This window comes from Epinephelus moara, chromosome 24 (genome assembly GCF_006386435.1).
Source record: "Epinephelus moara isolate mb chromosome 24, YSFRI_EMoa_1.0, whole genome shotgun sequence".
In the NCBI taxonomy this organism is placed as follows: Eukaryota; Metazoa; Chordata; class Actinopteri; order Perciformes; family Serranidae; genus Epinephelus; species Epinephelus moara.
This window is the reverse complement of record NC_065529.1, coordinates 27,836,320-27,858,720: the sequence shown is the minus strand read 5'-3', so window position 1 is coordinate 27,858,720 and position 22,401 is coordinate 27,836,320. Positions and strand designations below refer to the sequence as shown.

Below are 22,401 nucleotides of genomic sequence, written 5' to 3'. Positions count from 1 at the left end.
TCTTCAGTACTACCACTAAATAATTCTTATTGTCAAGCGTGACCTTAATTCTTTTGAACAAATTCTATTTTATTTTTTGTCACAGAGCTGGTTGTTTTTCAGCGGTGTTAATACAGTGTGACTTCTTACCTGTACGGCCAGGCAGAGCGTGTTGAGCATGATGAGCACAAACATGATGTACTCAAACCCAGTGGAGTTCACCACATACCAGAACTTGTACTGGTACGGGTTCTTAGGGATGTACCTCCTCAGTGGACGCGCCTTCAGAGCGTACTCCACACACTGACGCTGCACACAAATACACAAAGTTGGTTTTAATGCTCAGTTAAAGACACACTTGTTACTCTCATTTGGGTCCAAACCAGACCATCTATATGAGCTACAATGTTAACAATGTCATGGTAATCATCAGTTTGAGGATTTTCACAAAGAACTGCCAAATGAGACTTTTGTAAATTTCAGCTTTTTCCTCACACATTACCACAGTGTCAAGAGACACACTGCTGCTTATTAGCTGTTCTGTGGAATAAGTTCATATGAGTATATTTTAACACACACAGAGACACACTGCTTCCACATTTCATGAAAACCTGCTGACTGACCTGATTTTTGTCGAGTTCACAGTTTTTGTACTCTTTCTCTCCTTGTTCCTGAAATGTGACGATCACAAAACCTACAAAGATGTTCATCATGAAGAAAGCAATGATGATGATGTAGATGATGAAGAAGATTGAAATCTCCACGCGGTAGTTGTAAATGGGACCCAGGTTCTCCCTGTTGGAGTCGATTGCCTTGTACAGTAACCTGAGGAGAGATGAAAACACAGAGCATGTGATCCCGTTTCTCTAAATTCCTGTCCATGATAATACTGAGATCTGCCTTCTCTTGTTGTCAGAGCTTTAATAACAAGATTAAACAGTTTGAGTCTTACGCAGGCCAGCCTTCAAACGTGGACACAGTGAACAGAGCCATCATAGCCATGAGGACGTTGTCAAAGTTGAAGTCGCTGTTGTGCCACACTCGCTTGTGGATGGTCGGCTGGTTCACGTCTCCATCCTTATACAGGATGTATGTGCCCCTATGAGAAAGCCATATGTTACATGAAGGTTATCAAGACTGCAACTGGGATGATAACTGCAGGTGATTAACTGTGAAGGAACAAGATGAGTAAAACTAACTTGCACTCTTCTGGACTGGACTTGGCTTCATCCGTGCAGCGATAGAACTTCCCCTGTAAAGGAAAACATGTTCATGCTAACAATGTGCATTTTAGTGCATTTTTTAAGTATCAACTAAATATCTCTGACTTAGTGTTGAATACTATTTTTTTTTTTTAACTCAACACTGCTGACCTTAAACAGTTGCACCCCTATACAGGCGAACATGAACTGGAGCAGAGTGGTGACGATCATGATGTTACCGATAGTTCTGATGGCCACAAACACGCACTGCACCACGTGCTGTAAGACAGAGACAACAACATGTTTACAGATTGTGGCACCCACACTGATCATGGTTAGACAAGCTGCAGGTTGACTTTGTGATGAGGTCTCACCTTTAGGCCCTTGGCTCGGTTGATGGCCCTCAGGGGTCGAAGGACACGCAGGACCCTGAGAATCTTCACCACTGAGATGGCCGAGGACCTGAACAATGAAATCAAATGGGTGTAGGGTTAGTTTAAAAGCCTGATATTCCAGAATAAGGATCAATATGACAAAAACCTTTTCAACAAGAAGTACCAGGAACTAAATTTAGTTTCTGTGCCTTAGCTCTTGGTGCCAAAATACCCTCTCAGGGTGAGTACTTTCTGATGGACTGGATGGAACTACTGAGATGGATTTCGGGGGGCTGACTGATGCTGACTATTCAAACACAAAATTCTTGGCTGCTACAACTTGTTTACAGCTTTATTCACACAATAAGGAAGCACTGGCTGACACTGGAATCAATATTAGGACAATAGTGGGACATTTCTTGTAATGTTTACTGACAACAATCAAAGTTATGTTGACTGCTTCCCGACTAATCTTAAAATAAAAAAGCAGGAGTGAATGAAGGAGAAAGAGAGAGTGGTGATCAGGAGAAGAAAGTGAACTGTTAAAGTTGGAGTGAGAAACTTTTATAAATAAATGAACGTCTGTTAAATTGAAGCTCTCACCAACCACGCTCACACAATATTGATTAATCACTGCCGACGAAAAGACCACAGCGATGGAACAGCAGCTAGGAGTGTGGCGGAAAATCCCAAGATGTGTTTAAGAAACGTTTCTGGAGTGAATGCTCCAGAGAAGAAGAAACTCAGCATTCAGAGGAAGGATTAAAGGCAACAAAAGACTTGAAGAGAGCGTCCCTGAGGGTGGGGAGACACAGAACTCACCTGCAGGCGTATGATATAAACGCATGTGGACAGTATTTGCGTAATTTCTGTCACTGCCACAGGGTGGAGACTCTAGTCGAAATGTGTTGGTCTGTCAATGAATCAATAAGGATTTTTAACTACAGTCGGAGTGCCTTGGATTAATTTCTGGACTGTCTGCCTTAACCTTTACACTGAGTGAGCTGGTCAGTTGTTGTTTTTTATCTTTATGTGACTATTTGCCCCATCTTTGAAGGGCACCTGATTTTATTACAATTTACTACACAGTGCATCAACCCAGTGTGGCACTCCCTATTTTTTCTTCTATGCACTCAAGCTTTAAGCATAATTAAATAATCATAAAGCACTTCACATATCGTCCACTCTAATACAGGAGTTTCTGGGGTTTTCAGCACTTTTGTATGTTTCTACACATCTATTAATTTCATCCATACAAACATCAGGGTCATACACAGCTTGATTTGCTTAATTTTTATGTTTACTTAAAAGGGTATGAAAAAAGAGGTCTTTGAGTTTCCTGTGGCGCCTTTGTTTCTGGAACTATTTGCTCAGACAGGGCTAAAATTGCGCTCATTAATTCAACAATCAGGAGGCAAATGTGTCTGCGTTTGTTTGTACTCACTGAATACCAAAGGAGACGAGAGAAACTCCCACCACCAACAGATCCAGGAGGTTGAAGTAATTCCTACAGAATGCCCCTTTATGGAGAAAGGCTCCGTATGTTGTCATCTGAGGGTGTGACAGAGGAAGTTAGAGGAGCAAATGGCACAAGAAAAACACACACATTTCATCCGACGCACACTAAGACACACACAAATACAGACTTACACTTCGGAAGACACACACACACACACACACACACACACACACACACACACACACAGATAATTATGTTAAATAGGAAAAACTATATCCGCACACATCACTCTCCACCTTGCACACGCGCACACGTCTCCACACTCTTTTAGATCACTCTGATTCGGGGTGGCGAGCTCAGAGCGGTGAAACAGGAGGCTAGATCTACCCTCGCCACCCCCACAGCCCTTAACTACATGAATGTAGTAGTAAGTCATTCATTTCACAATTCACTATGGGATGAGGCAATAAAACATGCATTTTGTTGCCATGACGTCAGGGATATTTACCACCTGCAAGAGCTCTAGTTATAGTGATTGGAAAGTAGAAATGGCCTTACTGTCACATTCATGTGGACCGTCATCTTAAAGCACATTCCAATATGTTCTTTAATAGTTCAGAATAAGGGGAAGCAGCTCCCATTAAAACTTCAGAGTTCAGCAGGCAGAGAAGAAAAACCAGCCAAAATAACTCCTCGTCAAATAATAAAAGTAAAGGATTAATCTTCCGAGTGCATGTAAATGTGGAGCCTTGCAGAGAGACGGAGAGAGGAGAGCGCTAACCAGGAGCACTGGAGAATTTGAAGTAAAGCAACAATAGACTTGGCAGGTTTTTGTGCCCAAATGGCTGCAGACGCAACTCCACATTTCTATGCACTCAGTCGGGGAAAGCAGACTGAACCATGCTCGGCAGGAACATGGTTGGTTGTGCCCCCTCTTTTATGGGTAATCTGAAGAGCAGTCAGTACGAGAGGCATGGAGTCAGCTTTGACTGGAGTTGACTTCGAACACCTCCCTGAAGATGACCTCGAGCTCAACTTCAGCCAACGCCTTTTGACGATGTCTGAACAGCCCATTAAAAATGTGTGGCATCGCACAAAGGGTTGCATCATGTTTTACATATCTGCATCATCATTATCATTTCAGCGATGACTGCCCGAATGACGTGACACCCATGTGAGTATGTAATGTAATGTAGATGTGATGTTTCCTTCCCCCAGCATGAGTTCTTTCATTAGTGTGTTTTGAACAGATCTTGTGTTTGTGTAAGTGTGTGCAAAGTAACAACTCCAATATTTATTTTTCTTTTTTTTCTTTTTTTTTTAAAAGAGGTGCCGTGAAGAAAAAAGTAAATAAGAGAAAGGAAACAAACAAGCCAGGTTGTACTGAGTGGCAGGTGACACACAAGGAGAGAATGCAGCAAGGCTCTCGTTGTCATTTAAGGGGTTACCTTCAATATGATCTCAAATGTAAACATACTAGTGAAGACATAATCTGCATAGCCTAGGACCTGGAAGGCAACGAGACGTTTGGAGTGTTATTGGGGTGTGGTTAGTCACAGCACGGACAGGGGACACATGGCATTTACCTTCAATACGATCTCAACAGTAAAGATAGCCGTGAAAGCATAGTCAAAGTAACCAAGTATCTGCAAAAAGCAACGTACATGTTTAACAAAGACAGTTATCGTGCAGATTTATACATAATAAGATGAATGAATGAAAAGAAAAAGAACATTTGAAGCATTTTCTGGAGAGAGTTTGTCAGAGTTAACATCATATAGTACATTATAACTTCATAAACTGCAAAGTGATCTTACTACTCCATCATTTCTAATGCAGTATATATCATAAATAACCACAGTAACATTAGTGATCATAGTGCAGGACTGTACCAGTGTTTTTGCCTGTTTTAGCTTATAAAATATAAATTGCATATCCTTGACATTATCGTCAGCTAAAGTGTACCCTGAGTTCAAACCCTCCACACAACGAGGGAGGTTCATTTAAATTCAGTGTTTCAGAAACCTGACACCAGCTTGACATTAAGTACATCCCTGTGAAATAATCTTTCCCCTTCATTTTGGCTGCGGTTACACTTGTCTTTTCAATGGGACTTTTGTCATCCGATCACACTGGGACGCATTAACTGTCAAGTCTGTACGCTCCAAGTCTGTTGCTGGCACAGTGATCCGATCAGCGGGCTCACACGCCAAAGTGGCCTGGCTCACATTAAGTTTGGATCCCAGCGAGGCCGAGGCAGCATGTGGGTACAATCTGGACAATTTATCAAACGTAGGTCTCGCATCATTTTCCGGCCACATGGGAGTTCATCTCAAAGGGGAAGACCGGGGCTGGAGCACAGCTGAGGCCCGTTGTCTTATCCCACTGTGGTCTGACACCACTGTGCACCACTAGCTGCGTTAATCACTCGCTTCTGCTGCTCTCGCCACAACAAAGCACATCTTGTACAGGGCCTTGCCACCATTACAAAATGAACAAATTATAAAGAAAACAAGGTGACCAGGGTTTCGGTTATCCAGTAATTACCGTTTGACTGGAACAATGTGCTGAATCTTCCCAATCCTGATGCCTCGTTTCCACTTTCGTATGTGACTGGTGTCTGTAGATGGATGATGCCTCTAGTGTCCAACGCAAGGAAGTGCATTTCATTACAGATCGATAGAAACCTGATAGAAACTACCTGTGGCCATTGGCAAGACTAATTTTGTGTGTTTCTTGCCATCTCTGCCAGTTTGGAAAAGGTGCTTGGAAGATTACTGGAACAAAAACAGGACCTGCCAGATACGTTGCATGTTTTGTAAAATTAAAAAGACGTATGAACAACAAGTTCTTTTTAATTAGAAAAAAATTACTTGACAATCAACACAGGTGACTGAATCGAAGGAAATAGCCTGTTAGCCAGTTAGCAGCCTGTTAGCTAAGCTAGCACATGGTCATACGGTCTCTCCAAAATCCATCCAAAAGTTCAATTTTTTTAACATACTCGGGGCAAAGTCCGAACCAAAATATTACGAAGGGGAGGAGTTTTGCAGGCACATTGGATGTCACAGAGAGTCGTCTCATACACATACATAAGTGGAAACAAGGTGTAACAGTGTCCTAACAGCAGTTGAGTGTCGCTCTCTGTCCACACTGAATCTGTTAAATATGTACTTCTATTATGTCATGTAAAAACCACATAGGCTACCTATCAGCTGCGTGCTCATAATAATTGCCTTAAGGCAGACAAAACCAATCAAAAGATGGGTGAGATGTTTGTGGACATGGACTGGGTAATATATATATCCACTTACAGTTGCACTATCTGATCAGGCAGGTTGCATTGTAGTGTGTGGACACATATGAGCGCCGATCTGGTGAATCCGATGACAAAGTCGCCTTGAAAAGACAAGTGCAGCCACGGTCTTTGTTTTGTACAAGCTGTGTCCTGAATGGACATTTGTAAAAGCTCCTCTTCATGGTGCATTTAAGGACACTCTGACATCTGTGATGTGTGAGCCGCATTGTGTTCATAAGCGATGCTGCTGTTACAACAATGCCAAGAGACAAACAACACTGTCAGAAAGATAATGTGTATCTCTTTGATTTAAAAGGTTGCTGTTGAGTACCTAAAGTCCTAAATCAAAAATGTTGGAATGGACCAGCATGAGCAGGGTCGCCTGATCTTGCCATAAATTTGGACAGCCCTTGTTTTCAAGCATTTATCCCGTCTTAGTTCTGGCAATTACACCGTATGTATTGTTTTGTGTTGTCAAGGACAGGGTAAATGACGAAGATGTTGTACGAGGAAAACCTGCTTCTCCCTTTATCTTTCCTCCTTTTTGTCCTCTCTATAGTGTAAAGGTGAATAGCAACAGTGCACATAAACGCAGCTTGAGCCTCTCTGCAGAGAAATGACAACATCTTTGATTTATGGGCAGATGAGTTCAGACTCAGACAGAAGAGATAAATGCGTCCTTTATGCTGGTAAAATGATATTTTTCTGATGACATTTCTCTGGAAATAAGTCAGATGCAATGTTTGTTTGTTGCTTCACTCGTGAAAAATTCTTTATCTTCCTCAGACAATGGTATAGTTAAAAACAGATCTCTTTCAGTTTCTTTTCTTTTTTAAAGGTGCACTGTGTAAGATTTAGGGGGATTTAATGACATCCAACGCTGAGGATTGCAGAGTGCAACCAGCTGAAACTTCTCCCAGTTTGAATTCCTTCAGTATCCAGGAGGTTTTAACTAGGAGCCAAATTATTCACAGAGGTTTCTTCCTCTCCAAAACAAAGGGACCAGGTGATGTGTTCCATGTAACAAATCAGTGTTTTTTCTATGCAGTTTGGGACATTGCAGACGGGCCGCCTGCTGTTTGCTCACCTTTCTTCTTTGCTAACTTAGGATCCAGACATTCAGCAGGTTTTTACCAAGAGCCAAATTATCCGCAGATGTCTCTTCATCTCCAGAACAAAATGGACCCGGAGATTTAAACCAGTAAAAACACTGAATGAAGCAGTTTCACTTAAAAAAAAAAGTGTTTTTTCTGACGCTGCTTGTCACAGAGGGGTTGCTAACTATCGTGGCCACCGCAAAGAGTTGAACGACCCAAACTAGAGCCAGTGTTTGGTTTGTCCGTTCTGGGCTACTGTAGAAACATGGCTTTGCAACATGGCAATCTCCATAGACGAAAACCTGTTCCCTATTTTGATATAAACGGCTCATTCTAAGATAATGAAAACACACCAATTCTTATTTTCTGGTGAATTTACACTTAAGAAAACATCCTTATTCATTTCTCCCAATATATCCCTCTAAATCCTACACACTGGGCCTTGAAGCTTTACTGAAACATAAGCATGAACACAGCCTCAAAAGACTGAAATCAGTGTATAAACTCAAATGGTCAGTGGTGCTGTAACATATGCAAATTATAATAAATGAGCTAAAACATGCAAAACCACCAGTGTGGTCAATGAATGATGACACAACTGCATCTCAAAATGCTAAACTAACATCACAGCCAGATAAATGATATGTTAATAATGCCGCCTCACCCTCTTATTTTTGCTGCACAGTGTATTAGAAGCCATGTACACACTTCTATTGAAGGTTTGTGGACTTACAATATTGCGAGCTGAGAAGTTTCGGATGGGATCCTCAGCAGCGAGTGAGACGGAGCTGAGCATGATGAACACCAGGATGAGGTTGGTGAAGATGTGGTGGTTGATGAGTTTGTGGCAAAACACACGAAACCTGGAGGAGAAAGGAAAGACAACGCAGCCAGAGACATCATTGTGATATGAGGCATAGTATGGGTTTATGTGTGTGAAGCGCGATGTGTGTGTGTTTCGTACGGGTTTGTGCTGCTGAAGATAAAGAAGGCACTCCCCTCTGGGATAGGAGTGATCTTCTCCTTTTTCACCAGCTCCGAGATGACCGGCCGAGGCCCCGATGGAACTTCTGGATCCTCCTCCTCCGCTGCAGTGTCGTCAATGTCCTCTTCTTCGTCCTTACAGAGGAAAAGAAAGTTTGAAAAGTGTGTCAGTGCATATAACTCCTCAAACTGTGCAGATAAGTTTGATGTTTGATTCAGAAAGTAAGGATACCTTGTCATCTTTGTCATCGTCCTTTTTGTCCCTGTAATGAACACAGATACTGTCATGAGTGAGAGAGTTTGGGCATGATATTTGTCATAAAGAGACATAGTAGGACATTCAGCTGTCACCCTTTCTTGTCTCCTTCGTCCGTGTTGAGCGACTCCGCATCTGCCAAGTTGTCCACAGCAATAGCCAAGAAGACATTCAGCAGGATATCTGAGCAAAGCGTTCAGTAAAGGACAACTCTGTTAAATCCTCACATCTTGTACACAATTCATAATGGATGTAAGTTTAGTTTCAGGTGTGTTTGTATCAGTGACAGAGGATACAGTTTCCGCAGATGAAGAGGATGATGAAGTAAAAGCACACGATCATCCCAGAAGAGGAAGGGCCTCCGTACGCCATGATCCCATCATACATAACAGCGTTCCAGTCTTCTCCAGTCAGGATCTAAAATCAATCACCATATTTATTTTATAGGTCATGCATCAACAGTAATGTGTCAAGCTTAACGACTATAGTTGACGACGCTTAATAACCCCCTGATCTCCAATGAGAGGCCATAATATACCTGTTACAGTTGCTATAAAAGGGGCAGAGATACAGGAAATGCATGAGTGTGTTGAAATATGGTCAAAGGTTTCCTGACATATATATGTATCTTACACAAAACAAAACAATGTATAGAGTCATACAAAAGTAATCCCTCTAAATCATCACTTTTGACCCACTAGAAGTGTGTGTCGGTGTATTTATCCACAGAGACTCTGCTTTCTGCCTGTATTGTCTTATTTTTATCTTATTTTGCTGTGTTCAGGACAGCCTATAAACAGGCAGCGACCAGATGCCAGACCATGAGCAGCAAGCACCCAAGAGGAACCTTCAAAACCCTTAGACAAAGGGCAAAAAAAATGCAGATAAAGCGAGGCAAAATGTTAAGCGGAGTGAGCTGGGGTTGGCTGTCAATTTCACTTTCGCTGTTTACGAACCGTAGCTGACGATTCCTGCATAGTACGGCTTTAAGATGAAGTCAATTTGTGATCCCAAAAGAACTTAAGGAACATATGACATACTGTACCTGACACAGCAATGCAACTATATATTCATGTTTAGCAATAGAATTGCATTTATCCATTGACTTCTTGTCATCGCCCGACTGAATACTGGAATTTTGACTCTGCAATCAGTACTTGTGAATCAAAGATTTGATAACAATATATTGGCTGATAACACTGTTTGTTGACATAGAAAACAATCTTGATACAGATTCATTAGATTTGTTTTTTCAAACAATTTTACTCAGAGACATGGTGTCTCTCTTCATTTCTATGCTGATGATACACAGATGTTCCTGCCCGTTGGCTCCACAGACCCTGGAATGATGTGTTCAGTCAGTGGCTGCCTCACTGATGTTAAAAGCTGGATGTCAAAAAAATTTTTTTAGCTAAACTCAGACAAAACAGAGACTGTTGTCATCGGGCCCCAGCACGTTACTCAACAATGTGCCTTTGGCTGATCCCCTGTTGGATCATATAAAACTTGTTGCCTGTCAGTTCTTTTAAAAGTTTGTATGTCTTGTCTGTTTTAATTATTGACATGTAAAGCACTTTGACACTCTGTTTTAAAAACACTTTATAAATAAAGATTATTATTATCATTATGCAAATTTAGTGTTTCTTAAATGGGGGTACGGGTACTGCAGGGGGTGCGTAAGATATACGAAAGATTTTTTTATGTTAAATTAAAACATATCATACCCCTCCCTTTTCGTCCAGCCTGTACCAAATGAGTCATGACTCAGGGAAGGTTATTTAAGAGGATGTGAGTTGTGTGACTGATGAAGATGCACCTGGCATCGAAATGTTATTCCTCAAATAAAGTTTCTTGCCTCGAGGCCATGTGTTCCAGTACAATTTGGACTACATTTCTGAAGTCTCTGAAGAAGTCCTGATAAAGTTTGCCCTACCCTGAGAGCACCGGACAGGTCTGTTAGTCCTTGTGAGGCGATAGAAGCGCACTTAACCTCCTTCTTCCTCCGATCACATTTATGTTTGTTCACTGTGGGTTTCTACTAAAAATATTTTGCACTAGTCAGGGGGTACTCAGCTGACAAAATCTTTCAGAGGGGGGTACATTATTGAAAAAAGTTTGAGAACCACTAAGTGGCACATTTGACAGCTGAAACATCAACTTGTCAGTGCTCTCTGGTGGACAAATGATGTCATAGTGACTCTGTTTCTAAATGACCTCAAACTTTATCTGTTCTATATCTGTGTCTCTCTTTAGCCTCCGTCAGTCTGTAAAACCTCTTAACCATAATTCTGTCTAAATCTGTTTGTGCAAACAATTGTGCAGCAGCTTTTTTCAATTTTATCTGCATGTATTTTTCAGCGAATGCATCAATGGACAAATGCAAAATGTTTACAGTTCAGATGGGAGAGACTGTGGTGTACAGTTGTGTCATAATCTGAACAGTAAATACCTGAAACACAGTGAGAAGGGCCTGGGGAAAGTTGTCAAAGGTGCTCCTCTTGGTCTGGGTCTCGTCAAAGTTGAACTTTCCACCAAACACCTGCATGCCCAGCAGGGAGAAGATGATGATGAAGAGGAAGAGCAGCAGCAGCAGGGAAGCAATGGACTTCATGGAGTTGAGCAGGGAAGCCACCAGGTTACTCAGAGACTGCCAGTGACTGTGGAGCGAGGTGGAGCAGTGGAGAGAAGGAGAGACCAGTGATTAGCTGAACACCTCACACACACACACACACACACACACACACACACACACACACACACAGCGTGATAACGGTCTTACCGTGTGACCTTGAAGATCCTCAGCAGGCGGACACAGCGGAACACAGAGATACCGAGAGGAGACATGATTTCCAGCTCGACCAGAATGGTTTCCGTGATGCCTCCGCACACCACAAAGCAGTCGAAGCGGTTGAACAGTGACACAAAATAGGCCTGTAGCCCGAGACTGTACATCTTCACCAACATTTCACACGTGAACAGGGCGAGCAGCACCTTGTTGGCCACATCTGAAACCCAGGGAAAAAGACACAACATTACAAAAACACAAATAAATAAAGAGAGAGAAATATGGGGTTTCAGGGTGACACATTAGAGAGTGTAGAGATTTTTTTTTTTTTTTGCAAAAGATACAAATGATGAAATAATTATTGCTGCTATTAAAACACCTCCTGCTGAGGCTGCACAAATACAATAGCTGCACACAAAGACACATTGTAATAACACAAAGAGTATAAAAATGTTCACAAATATTTAGTTGGTAATCGATTTAATTTGCATCTGCATCAGATACAAATGGCCAGAATACACATAGTGATAGACAATCAGGACATACATAATACATTCTGTCAAAAACTATAGGAAAAGGGTTAAAATTATAGAAAATTTCATCACCATGACGTGAAGTTCACCGTCATGTCATGTTAAATTTTGGGATGGGATTCCACCTGCCGTCTATACATTCCAATGGAGCTGCTCGCCTAGAGCATACACCAAAAAGCTTTTCTAGCTTTCAGGTTTACTTCTGCGGTATACAGCCCACTGAATATGCGCAGTAGCGTTTTTCCTGCTGGCCCCGTCCGCAAGTTCTTGTTTATAGACTTTGCATTGTGATGTTGTCACAGATTTTCAAGGCTTTTAAGGCACATATTTTTTAGGCTCCAGGAGAGTTTTACAAATATAAAACCATGATCGCTCAAAAGTTCATAGAAATAATTGGTGTCCTGAGGTGTCCTGACAACAGTTTTACAGACGTCTCTTTTACAATGGTGGTCTATGAGGAAAATGCTTTTTGGGCAGCTGGTTTTTTTTTTGCTGCAATACTGCGAATGGTCACTGGGAACATTTTGCTGCAAGGCTGAGCAGCTTTCCTGGAGGCCTGGTTACAAACCCAAATGTGCCACTTGCAGTCACATACCTGGACATTGTAAACTGTTTGAGTGCATACACTTTGTGTGAGTTTGAAAGTTACAAACCCTTAGAAGGACAGTTTTGCAGCAACTGAGTACAACTGAGTGCAGGAGCACAGTCAGACCTGTAAAAGTAAGGTGGCTCCTCTCTTTATGGCCCATTAGCCTATTAAATCAATAAAAAATACAAAAGGTGAGCAGGTAACCAGGAGTCACAGGTAATAGAGACTCACAAGATGGCGCCCCCATCCTGCATGACATGATGCACCTTCACAGCCTCTATATTAAAGAATCCTTTTAACTGTTGGTTCTCCTTGGCTCATGGTTAAAATTTTCACATAGATTCATTGAAATGAGAGAAACCATATGAACAAATAAGGCAATAACAAGATTTTTTTTGAAAGACTTTGATGTGAACTGTGGTGCTGTCCATACCTTGCACTTGTGTCAGCCACATAGGCTGGTTGTAATGCTCTGATGATATGGTGAGAGTGTTGAGGAACACCAGGATGATGACCAGCCAATAGAAAGGCACCGATTTGACAGCCAACCGGCACTTCCTGCGGCAGAACCTGTTCCAGCGGCGCCAGCGCCGACTGCAGGAGAAAGCAACGTCAGTACGAAGAATAACACCAGCGAGACTTTGCTAATGAACTTATTTAGAACAACTCAGGATCTGATCACATCGATTACAGCTTCTAAACAAAAGAATAAATACATCAGCTCAGTGTTTTTTAAAGAAACTACAGTTTGTTTCCATTATTAAGAAGAATGCAGGGCAGTGAGGGGGAAGAGCCACGGGGGAACTGCATCAATATCATTTTTGCAAGTCATACTGTACAGTAAATGAGCTGAAAAATACTGCGTAAGACTATTCTCTAAAAATACCTTATGGTACATGCTGACTTTCTAAAAGCTGTTGATTTATCATCCCCCAGTAAAGTCTCATTAAAATACAGTAAAATGAAAGCCAAGCACTTACAAATAAAAATCTGTATAATCTAATGCTGTGTACCAGCTCCCCTATAGTAACAGCTTAATGCAGCATGCAGAAACACAGCAGAGAGATACTGACCTGAACTTTGACTTTGAAATTTTTTGACTGTAAGAAAGAAGAATTGTTAAAGTTTACAAGTGCAAATTGTAGCTGAGGCTTGTTAGGAGCATTGATTGGTTAGTAGGGTTCATTAACAACAACATAAAAAGTGTCAGACCACAGAAGTCAGCAGGGCACAGTAAATTAGCTGTTTGCTTCACACATGAGAGACTGATGTGTTTTTAAATCTCTACAGCAACAGTTAACCAGAAGGGACAGCAATCTGATATATTGTAATTCAAAGTCACAACTGTGGTCTTGTTTTTGAAGAGGTTTGTTGTTGCAAAGTTCTCACCACAGAGGTCCGCAGCATGGTGTCTTTTCATCCTCCCCGTTTTGATTCTCGGTGTTCACAGATTCTGTTTCGCTGGCTGGAACGCTCGCTGCAGCAGCAAATAAAGCAGACATTTACAAAGAAGATACTCGTACGTGCTTCGCTGTGGCACAAGAAAATTCTTCAGATAGACACAGTGCAGTGCATCCCAGGGGGGGAGAAGTGTGAAAAGAAATCAAATTGAGACGGCCTTCATCTCATCAGGCTATTCTGACAGACATTTCTTCAGAGCAAAAAAGATACACTAAAGAAACATACTTTAAAAGTCAGCAAAGATCAAAACGGGTTACACTCCAAAAACTCAGTGAATCACAATTATTTGATGGTGATTTTAAAAACAAAATTGTTGTGGTCTTCATCTCCAAAGCCACGGTGCAGCTTCAAAACTTTTGACCTCACCGAAAGGAAGGAGCTAAGCGCTGTGGCTGTGCATCACTGTCATCATTAGTATCATTTACCAAGTGCTGAAAGGGAGCTGACATGGGACAGGCGAGTGGACAGCTGCTCTGCGAGGGCTGACTGATGCAGACAATGAGGGAGCAGAGGGAAGAGGGGAGCAGGCCGAGGAGGACAGAGCTCTTAAAGCTGTCTCTGAAATGTTACACTCAAAGTCCTGCCAGCGCTGCAGAAAGACTGTCTGCGCAGACAGATGATGATTAACTGTGCGAAACGTCTCAGTGCTTTAACTCGTATGAGGGAGCATGGTGTGTGCCGCTGCTTAGCTTATGTAGACGTGTTGGCTTTGATTCCTGAGTGGTCGGACAGCTCTCAGCTCTGAAAATAGTGCTGACTGCTGGAGTAGTGATCTGGGTTTAGCCCTGTTTCCTATATTCACACTGAGCTGCTGCTTTTGAAATGGGACATGGAAGGAAAACGGGGCGTGCCTGCTATCAAACGCGGCTGTATTTCTACTCCACATCAGACTCGTTTAATGAGTAATTTTATTTTAGAGACCTTTGAAAAAGAACAAAACAGGGAGGAAAAAAAGGAGAGAACAAAGGCTGGAAAAGGCTGTGATGTTTGGACACGACGGGTTTAACACAATAGTAAAGCACAAAGTGATGAGGTATTAACATTAGGCTGCACATCAACACAAACACACACACACTCAGCAGTCACTTAGGATGCTCCAAATGAGATTTTAAGGCCACTGCTGCTTGCTGTCTTGATTAATTTTCTAGCTTTAAGTCCTGATGCATTTACCAATAATGTAGAATATTAGTAAAGAATAGCTCAATGATTCTTCACTGATAGATGGAAGTAGTGATTTTAGCTTATCTCTCTATCTATGATACTTTTTGTACTTTAACATGTTACATGATGTACATGATGTTTGTACAATCCACTTGCCAGATGTTGGCATTGAATATTTCTGCAAACCACAGACACTTTACATCTACTGGGCGGCTGAGAGGTGGAGCGGGTCATCCACCAATCGGAAGATAGGTGGCTCAGTCCCCGGCACCTCCAGCCCGCGTATCGAAGTATCCTTGGGCAAAGATAGTGAACCCCAAATTGCTCCCGATGGCTGTTCCATCACTGTGTGAGGGCGTGTGAATGGTCACTTAGCGGCAGGTGGCACCTTGCATTGTATCTTTGGCCACCAGTGTGTGAATGGGTGAATGTGACATGGTGTAAAAGCGCTTTGAGTGCTTGGAAGACTAGAAGGCCGCTATACAAATGCAGACCATTTGCATTTGCACATTATTATGTTCACGTTTCAGTGGTTACATGTGGTTAGGCTTAGGTACAAAAACAGCCTGGTTATGGATAAGGAAAGATCATGTTTGGCCCCTTTTTGGGAGCATAATTACGGTTCGAAACGTGGCGACATCTCGGTAAAAATCAACTGCTTTTCAGGTTGCTACACGTTGCTGCCTTAAAAGTTGCTGATAACACAGTGATGTCTTGCTAAATCACAACCAGGTTTTTTTGTTGTCTTTCTCTAACAGGTGTTGAGCCATCCACCATCCCTTCAACCTACTGATGACAAAGTCAGCATGGTACTTTGTCACCTAAGAAACACTGGTATGATATATATGAAATGTGCAAATAACATTTTGGTGGTTTGCAGAAATGTACGATGCCGCTATTTTTCTGGGCTTTTATCATTTGGATATTGTGGTGAATGTTGTCCTGTCTATCATATTGCACTATGAGCTCATCAAGGAAAGTTCCTGACAATGTTTGTTGTAACGGCAATAAAATAAACTCAGCTGTTAACATTTTCATCTTTGGTAAAAAGCAACAACTCCTCAGATTTCAGGTCTGATTCTGGTCTGATAATTGAGTGAAAACCGACATTTTCTGTATCAGATTAATTTGAGCATCACACACACACTCACTCACATGCGTACACACACACACGCACACAAGAGCAAGAGAACACTGGAGGGAAACCACAGGATTTACCATGAGTGTCGGACGACTGGCTGAACCACCCAAACCTTCCTTTCTTCTTCTCAGTAAGGTCAGCCAGAGTCACCCCTTCATGTGTAATGCATGCAAGCCCATGCATTCAGACACAGCAGAGGAACATGGGGGGCGAGAATGGGCTGCTATCAAAATGGGTCAGAGCAGACAAGCACCACATGGACAACAACAGTATTCAAAATATCAATATCCAACAATGACAAGAGCAGCAGGAGCCACGGGGGGCTGCGGACACTGAGGAGGGCAGAAGAACAACACGGAGAGCTGTTAGTCACTGGAAGCGCCTGCAGGTGACAAGGCCCTGCACTCACATGTTACAGTGCAAATTAAAGCATTTGCATGTTAACGTGCCGGCAGGGGCTCATGTATCGTCGACAGACACCAAAAGCCAGGATGGATGTTGAAGAAAAGCAGCATGGACCTGCCTGCTCGTCACACAGAACCTCCACAGCTTTAACTTAACATAAAACTCTATACATGAGTAGAGGAAAAGACAGGTGGGAGAGGCGACAGTAAATGGACAGAGTACATTAAAAATGAGGGGAGATCGTAATGAGCAGACAGAGTGTAAAAAATGAATATCCTACACTCAAACTATAAGGTGAATCAGTCGCAGTTTCTCCGTTCTGCATCATGTGTGCTGCTTACATAAAGAGGATTTGGATTAAGAGTTTTTCTACTGCTCAAGTGATATCATTTTTTCCCCTTCTTCCCTTCTCAAAAAAATCTCTAGTGGTACTCACAGCGTGTTCCACTTCCATCGGTGACATACATCGAGCGTGAAGATAAGAACAGGCTGTACAGCTCTGCTTCAAACACCTGTCACATGTTTGTGCTGAACACCTCTAGAGAAAGACTATCTCTTAGTCAATGCATGCTTTTATGTTATGTATCTGTGTGTGTGTGTGTGTGTGTGTGTGTGTGTGTGTGTGTGTGTGTGTGTGTGTGTGTGTGCGCACTGTGTAGAGCCAAGAAAGTCTCATTGACTGTGGCACAAATACTGTTGATAATCTTGCATCATTAAGGGAAAATTGTTATTTAACCGTTAACTGTGCAATGACTACAGTGTAACTGACCTTTCACTTGTGACCATTTTGATTTACGTGCTTCATCTACTTCTGCTTCAGTCAGTGAATTCTTGTTTTCTGTTTTTTTAAGTTGAATCAGACCCAGAAAAGATCTGCATGGACGGCATCATTGACTATTGATGCAACTGTCGGTAGAGGACCTTGACATTCTCTCCTCTCTGAGGATTTTTTTGTGCATGATAAAACACTGTGGTGTTTTGTAACTAAGTATATTTACTCAAGTATTGAACTAAGCTTCAAGTCTGTCATACTTCTACTTAACTAAGTGGCAACTGGGAGCACCTGGCCAGTCTCCCAGTAGGAGCTCACTTTAGCCTGGCTGTGCAATCAATTTATCAATTCAAACTAATTAATTATGATGAACGCATCAGTATTTATAATCCAGTAACACAATATATCCTCCTGAGACCCTGTGTCCTCATATGAGGACATCACATTTTGAGTCGACTTGACCTTATACTTCATTCTACTTAGAAACTTAGACCTGGTGGTAGGAGCACAATACACTAATCCATGTAATCCGAGTCAGTCTGCAGCCGATCCTGACACAAAACGTGGACAAGGTTCAAAACCTGATCACATTTTATGGTTGAAACTTGTTAATTTATGATTAAATGTTTGTAGTTTGATATGGCAACAAACATGACCAAATTCTGCAACAGAAACAAGCTGAGACACTGTTGATTAGGAAGAACTAATTTGAGGACTTTGGGACTTTATTGTCATTGGCAATATTTAGTATTTTATAGGGTCCTACTGATCCCAAATAGCCAGGAGAAATTTAAAATGCATACCAAGTACAAGTCTCGGGAGGATATATAATATTCTGAAATGGGCCCCTCTGCATAATGAGTATTTTAACTGTTGTATTTTAACTATTTTCACTCTATAGTATTGTTACTTTTACTGATGTAAAATATCTGAGTACCTCTTCAAACAGCAGTTAAATGTTGGTGCAGAATCGTAGGGCTAAAAGAGGAGCATATTTTAGCTTGTAGGCTTTTTTTTCTCCTAATTAATACCCGCTGTATCTGTGCTAGATATGTCTCAACGTGATTGACCAGTTATCTGGGACAATAAGAAAAATAGAGCACTTTCCACCCGAATGTTCACAGGAGTGCAAAGAAAAGCACCTGTTTTGTTTTAAACAGCATTATGGGATAAAAGTGTCTCCTGCAGAGAGAAATGATCTGTTAGCTAATCCACTGTGACACATTATAGACTCATGGAGTACAAACTCCTGCATTTTCTGATTATATAAAAATGCTCCTAATTATAGTTCACAACCCTCTCGAGCCAACAGTAACACACACTGCTGGATATTTTTCTTGATGTGGCCAAGACAGGTTCAATCAGTTTGCGGTACTGAAGGGCTCTTGTGATGCCAGTGCAGCATTACTCCGGCAGTAATGGGAGAAGGTGCTTACGGTTGCGCTTGCTTTCCTCGTCGGCTTCATCCTCGTTGTCAGGGTCGATGTCTTCGGCCTGAGTGATCCAGTCCAGGTAACCCTTCAGATCCTCCTCCAGCTGCTGCTTCTCACGCAGCTTCTGGAAGTCTCCGCGGGCTTTGGCCTTCTCTCTCTCCTTGGAGAACTCTCTGGGTTTGCAGATGCACACGTAGACAAAAAAGTGCAGACACATACACAAATACACAGGAGTGCATGAATAATCAAACACACACACACAAACACTTTCACAGCAAACAAGAAATGGAAATATACAAGTCGTCCTCCCTTTACTAAAGAACCTCTCTGAATGACTTCACTCTACATATTCACACGCTTCAATCACAGCCTTTCAATGCCTAGTGTGTTTTTGTGAACCCTTGCCACTGGAGGGAGATGTACACCTTTGAAAGACAACACAGTGCTATATTTAGAGTCCGACAGTACAGTAGCGTATCCTTCAGGCGAGCATCTTAATCATACAGGAAAGGCAATTTAGGTGGACAGATGGTTTGGAGAGACACAAAACATTTGCACATCGTCTAAACTCATAGACTATATAAAACAACAACTGTGGAAACTACAATGTGTAACAGAGGACGGTGGGTAAATATATTCGGTGCATGGTGGGATATTGTCATTACTGAGAAAAATGTGTGTTTCAGCTGTGACAGTGAGAAAGATATTTGATGGTAGGAGGGAAGCAAAGCACTTTTATAAAACTGCATTTAGAAAGTTGATGAAAATAATAAAATATGCCAATTTAAAGCATCCAATAGAGCATCTGAGTTAATGATTCTGTTAACCTTGTTGGCTTTTAAAAAAAAAAAAAGGCTTTGCTGGCTGGTCAACCATCCAGAGTTAATTCTACTGTAATACCCCACCCCCACTCCACAGAGCTGGGAAAGCAAACTGGGGTTTGAGGGAGCTTAGGAGCGCAGAGGGAGTGAAGGGCGAGGAATAAGATTAATTTCTCTCTCAGGAGGTTGGGTGGGTTGAGGACGGGGTGGGGGAGGAAACGCTCACTTTGCAGTTGCCGTGGAAAGAACGTGACAGTGTGACGCCAACAGAGGTCAGAGAAGGGAGGCTGAGAAAGAATATTCATATATCTCGTGGTCCTTACGCAGAATAGCCAACCATGGGTGTAATATCTTGCTATAAAGGCTGTCAGGCTTACATCCAAAGATTCTGCAGCACTCATTACACTATAGCAAGCAGTGCCAGGTTGCACAACAAACCACTGCAAACGAAAACCACTGCACAGTTGTCCTCTTACCCACTGAGCACACCTAACACAAGGTTTAACACGAAAAAGGATCCCAGTATGATCAGGCTAACAAAATAAATCCATGGTGTTTCCCATCCGATGGCGTCGTTGACCTACGGGAGCCCAGAAGTCGCCGGTTAACAGACAGTAACACAAACAAGAACAGAGACCCTCTGGCCTGATATAAAGCAGAAGGTCTCTGTCAGCAAAGAGAGGAAGGTGCTTACCCGCTCAACACACCCAAAACCAGGTTAAGAACGAAAAAGGAGCCGAAGATCACAAGACTGACAAAGTACACCCATGGAAGCTCAAAGCCCATAGCATCGTTCATCTGGAGGAACAAGCGTCACCACAGAGGAAGAAGAGGAAGAAGAAAAGAGTGAAACAAACAGTTAAAGGAAGAAACTGACCGAAAAGAAGACAAGTTAGACAAAAGTAGCTTCAGATGGAAAATCTTGCAGAAACACTAAAAGTAGCAGGATAGCATCTTATTGTTACAGTGAGTTGTTGAATGCATTCAATCATTTAGTCAATCAATCATATCAGAGTGATAAGAGCTGCCTCAGGAAATTATCAGCAGCCTCATCATCACAATGTCAGTCACATTATGGCTGTGTGTCTGATCCAAGCAGACGTCTGAGCTGAGGGCGTGTGACAGTCACAGGATGTTGAACTGGGAGGGCAGAGACTCACCCAGTACAGCACGTCGGTCCAGCCCTCCATGGTGATACACTGAAACACCGTCAGCATGGCAAACAGGAAGTTGTCAAAGTTGGTGATGCCTCCGTTGGGACCTTGCCAGCCTTCCCTGCACTCGCTGCCGTTGATGGGGCATTGGCGCCCGTGCCCTGAGATCGCACATGGAGCGGGTTCCTCTTCTGCTATCGCATCTAAAGAAAGAGAGGTGGAAACAGTTTCTGTTGGGTCACAAACTGCAGACCATGTTTTCAAGTCAAGTCATATCTGGCCTATAAATACATTTTTTTCCATTTTGATTGTACTAACTGGAGTAATCATGTAACTTTTGAGCAAAATTACAAAATTAGTAGATTAGAAATGGCTCTAAATTTCACATTTAGGCGCTTCTGCAGAACTAACACTTGCAATGATCAACAGCACTTAACACTTTCTAAACTTCAAAGGTTTACCTACAAAAATATTATAGTATTATAATTATTATATTATGATACTAGTCATATTATAATCTGCAAGGAGAAAGCTGCTGTTCTCTAAGAAAACATTCTCACTTTACTCAAATGAACATGCAGAGCAGCGGTCAAGTACAAGGGAGGGCAGGAAAATACAAACACTGGCCCTCATTTAGCAATTTAACGTACAAACCAGCACAACTCCGAGCACATAAATGATAGGGTTTGCGTTTAATACGTGAAACATTCTTTTCTTGCCAATTGAAATTTCCCACCCCAGTATATTCTCTGAACAGGCCTCACCCCGAGTTTACAATATAAGGACACGTAATACAGCCAAGAAGAGAAACTTCTCTCGGCTAGAAATGGAAATACTGACTATCTGAGGTCCAATTTAACCAGTTGGATTTTTTTCACATCCTGAAAAGTGGCATCAAAGGAAGTCATAAAAAGGCAGTATGGTAAGAAATCACTGCCTCAGTCAACAGTGTTGCAGTGAACATTCGGCCTTGAGGTTGGAATATTTGATTTACACATTTTACACATTACACATTTACATTTTTAAATGATTATTTTTTGTGGCTGCAAATACTTAGATGACAGTCAGAATATGGTGTAATAATAATTCTCCACCTCAGCCAGAGTTACTGCTGCACTGCAAGTCCACGCTGACTCAAACTTGTGCACATGAGCTGAGACGTGACATCAGATTTGATCATAGCCTCCATTCACATCCACTTTGATAAATGCCGCGGTACGCCCAGTTTTCTGCAGTACATTTGTTTCATAAATGAGGGCCACTGTGTCTGAGCAGCCCCACTCAGAGAGAGCAACACGTTTTGGACCCCTGAAGAGACTTGCCATGTCAGTTAGCAAAATGTCATCACCCACATAAGACAATCACATGAACACAGACACAGCAGGTATATCGTGTGGTCATGGTGTTGCAACTAGAAACACACTGATAATGTTTGATTCCCCATTTAAGAAAAAGTGGTTAAAATAAAATTTCGAGAGCTCTGGTGGGAGGGAGAAG

At 42.0% G+C, this 22,401-nt stretch overlaps 1 protein-coding gene across 2 annotated transcripts in view; it reads right to left on the bottom strand.

Annotated features, from left to right (window-relative positions):
- The window catches only part of cacna1da (calcium channel, voltage-dependent, L type, alpha 1D subunit, a), an 89,610-nt gene that overhangs the window by 26,466 nt on the left and 40,743 nt on the right, over nucleotides 1-22,401 (bottom strand). For both annotated transcript variants that reach the window (XM_050038035.1, XM_050038036.1), the window contains 22 exons: nucleotides 20,911-21,107; nucleotides 20,445-20,548; nucleotides 18,933-19,102; nucleotides 16,397-16,471; nucleotides 13,946-14,033; nucleotides 13,630-13,656; nucleotides 12,990-13,150; nucleotides 11,429-11,654; nucleotides 11,099-11,306; nucleotides 8,946-9,066; nucleotides 8,745-8,832; nucleotides 8,626-8,656; nucleotides 8,374-8,528; nucleotides 8,143-8,272; nucleotides 4,601-4,660; nucleotides 3,000-3,106; nucleotides 1,556-1,643; nucleotides 1,353-1,460; nucleotides 1,179-1,231; nucleotides 932-1,078; nucleotides 603-804; nucleotides 130-288 (listed from right to left, as the gene is read on the bottom strand). In XM_050038035.1, the coding sequence (XP_049893992.1) occupies nucleotides 130-288; nucleotides 603-804; nucleotides 932-1,078; nucleotides 1,179-1,231; nucleotides 1,353-1,460; nucleotides 1,556-1,643; nucleotides 3,000-3,106; nucleotides 4,601-4,660; nucleotides 8,143-8,272; nucleotides 8,374-8,528; nucleotides 8,626-8,656; nucleotides 8,745-8,832; nucleotides 8,946-9,066; nucleotides 11,099-11,306; nucleotides 11,429-11,654; nucleotides 12,990-13,150; nucleotides 13,630-13,656; nucleotides 13,946-14,033; nucleotides 16,397-16,471; nucleotides 18,933-19,102; nucleotides 20,445-20,548; nucleotides 20,911-21,107 (2,705 nt within the window). The remainder of the gene's footprint in view (nucleotides 1-129; nucleotides 289-602; nucleotides 805-931; nucleotides 1,079-1,178; nucleotides 1,232-1,352; nucleotides 1,461-1,555; nucleotides 1,644-2,999; nucleotides 3,107-4,600; nucleotides 4,661-8,142; nucleotides 8,273-8,373; nucleotides 8,529-8,625; nucleotides 8,657-8,744; nucleotides 8,833-8,945; nucleotides 9,067-11,098; nucleotides 11,307-11,428; nucleotides 11,655-12,989; nucleotides 13,151-13,629; nucleotides 13,657-13,945; nucleotides 14,034-16,396; nucleotides 16,472-18,932; nucleotides 19,103-20,444; nucleotides 20,549-20,910; nucleotides 21,108-22,401) is intronic.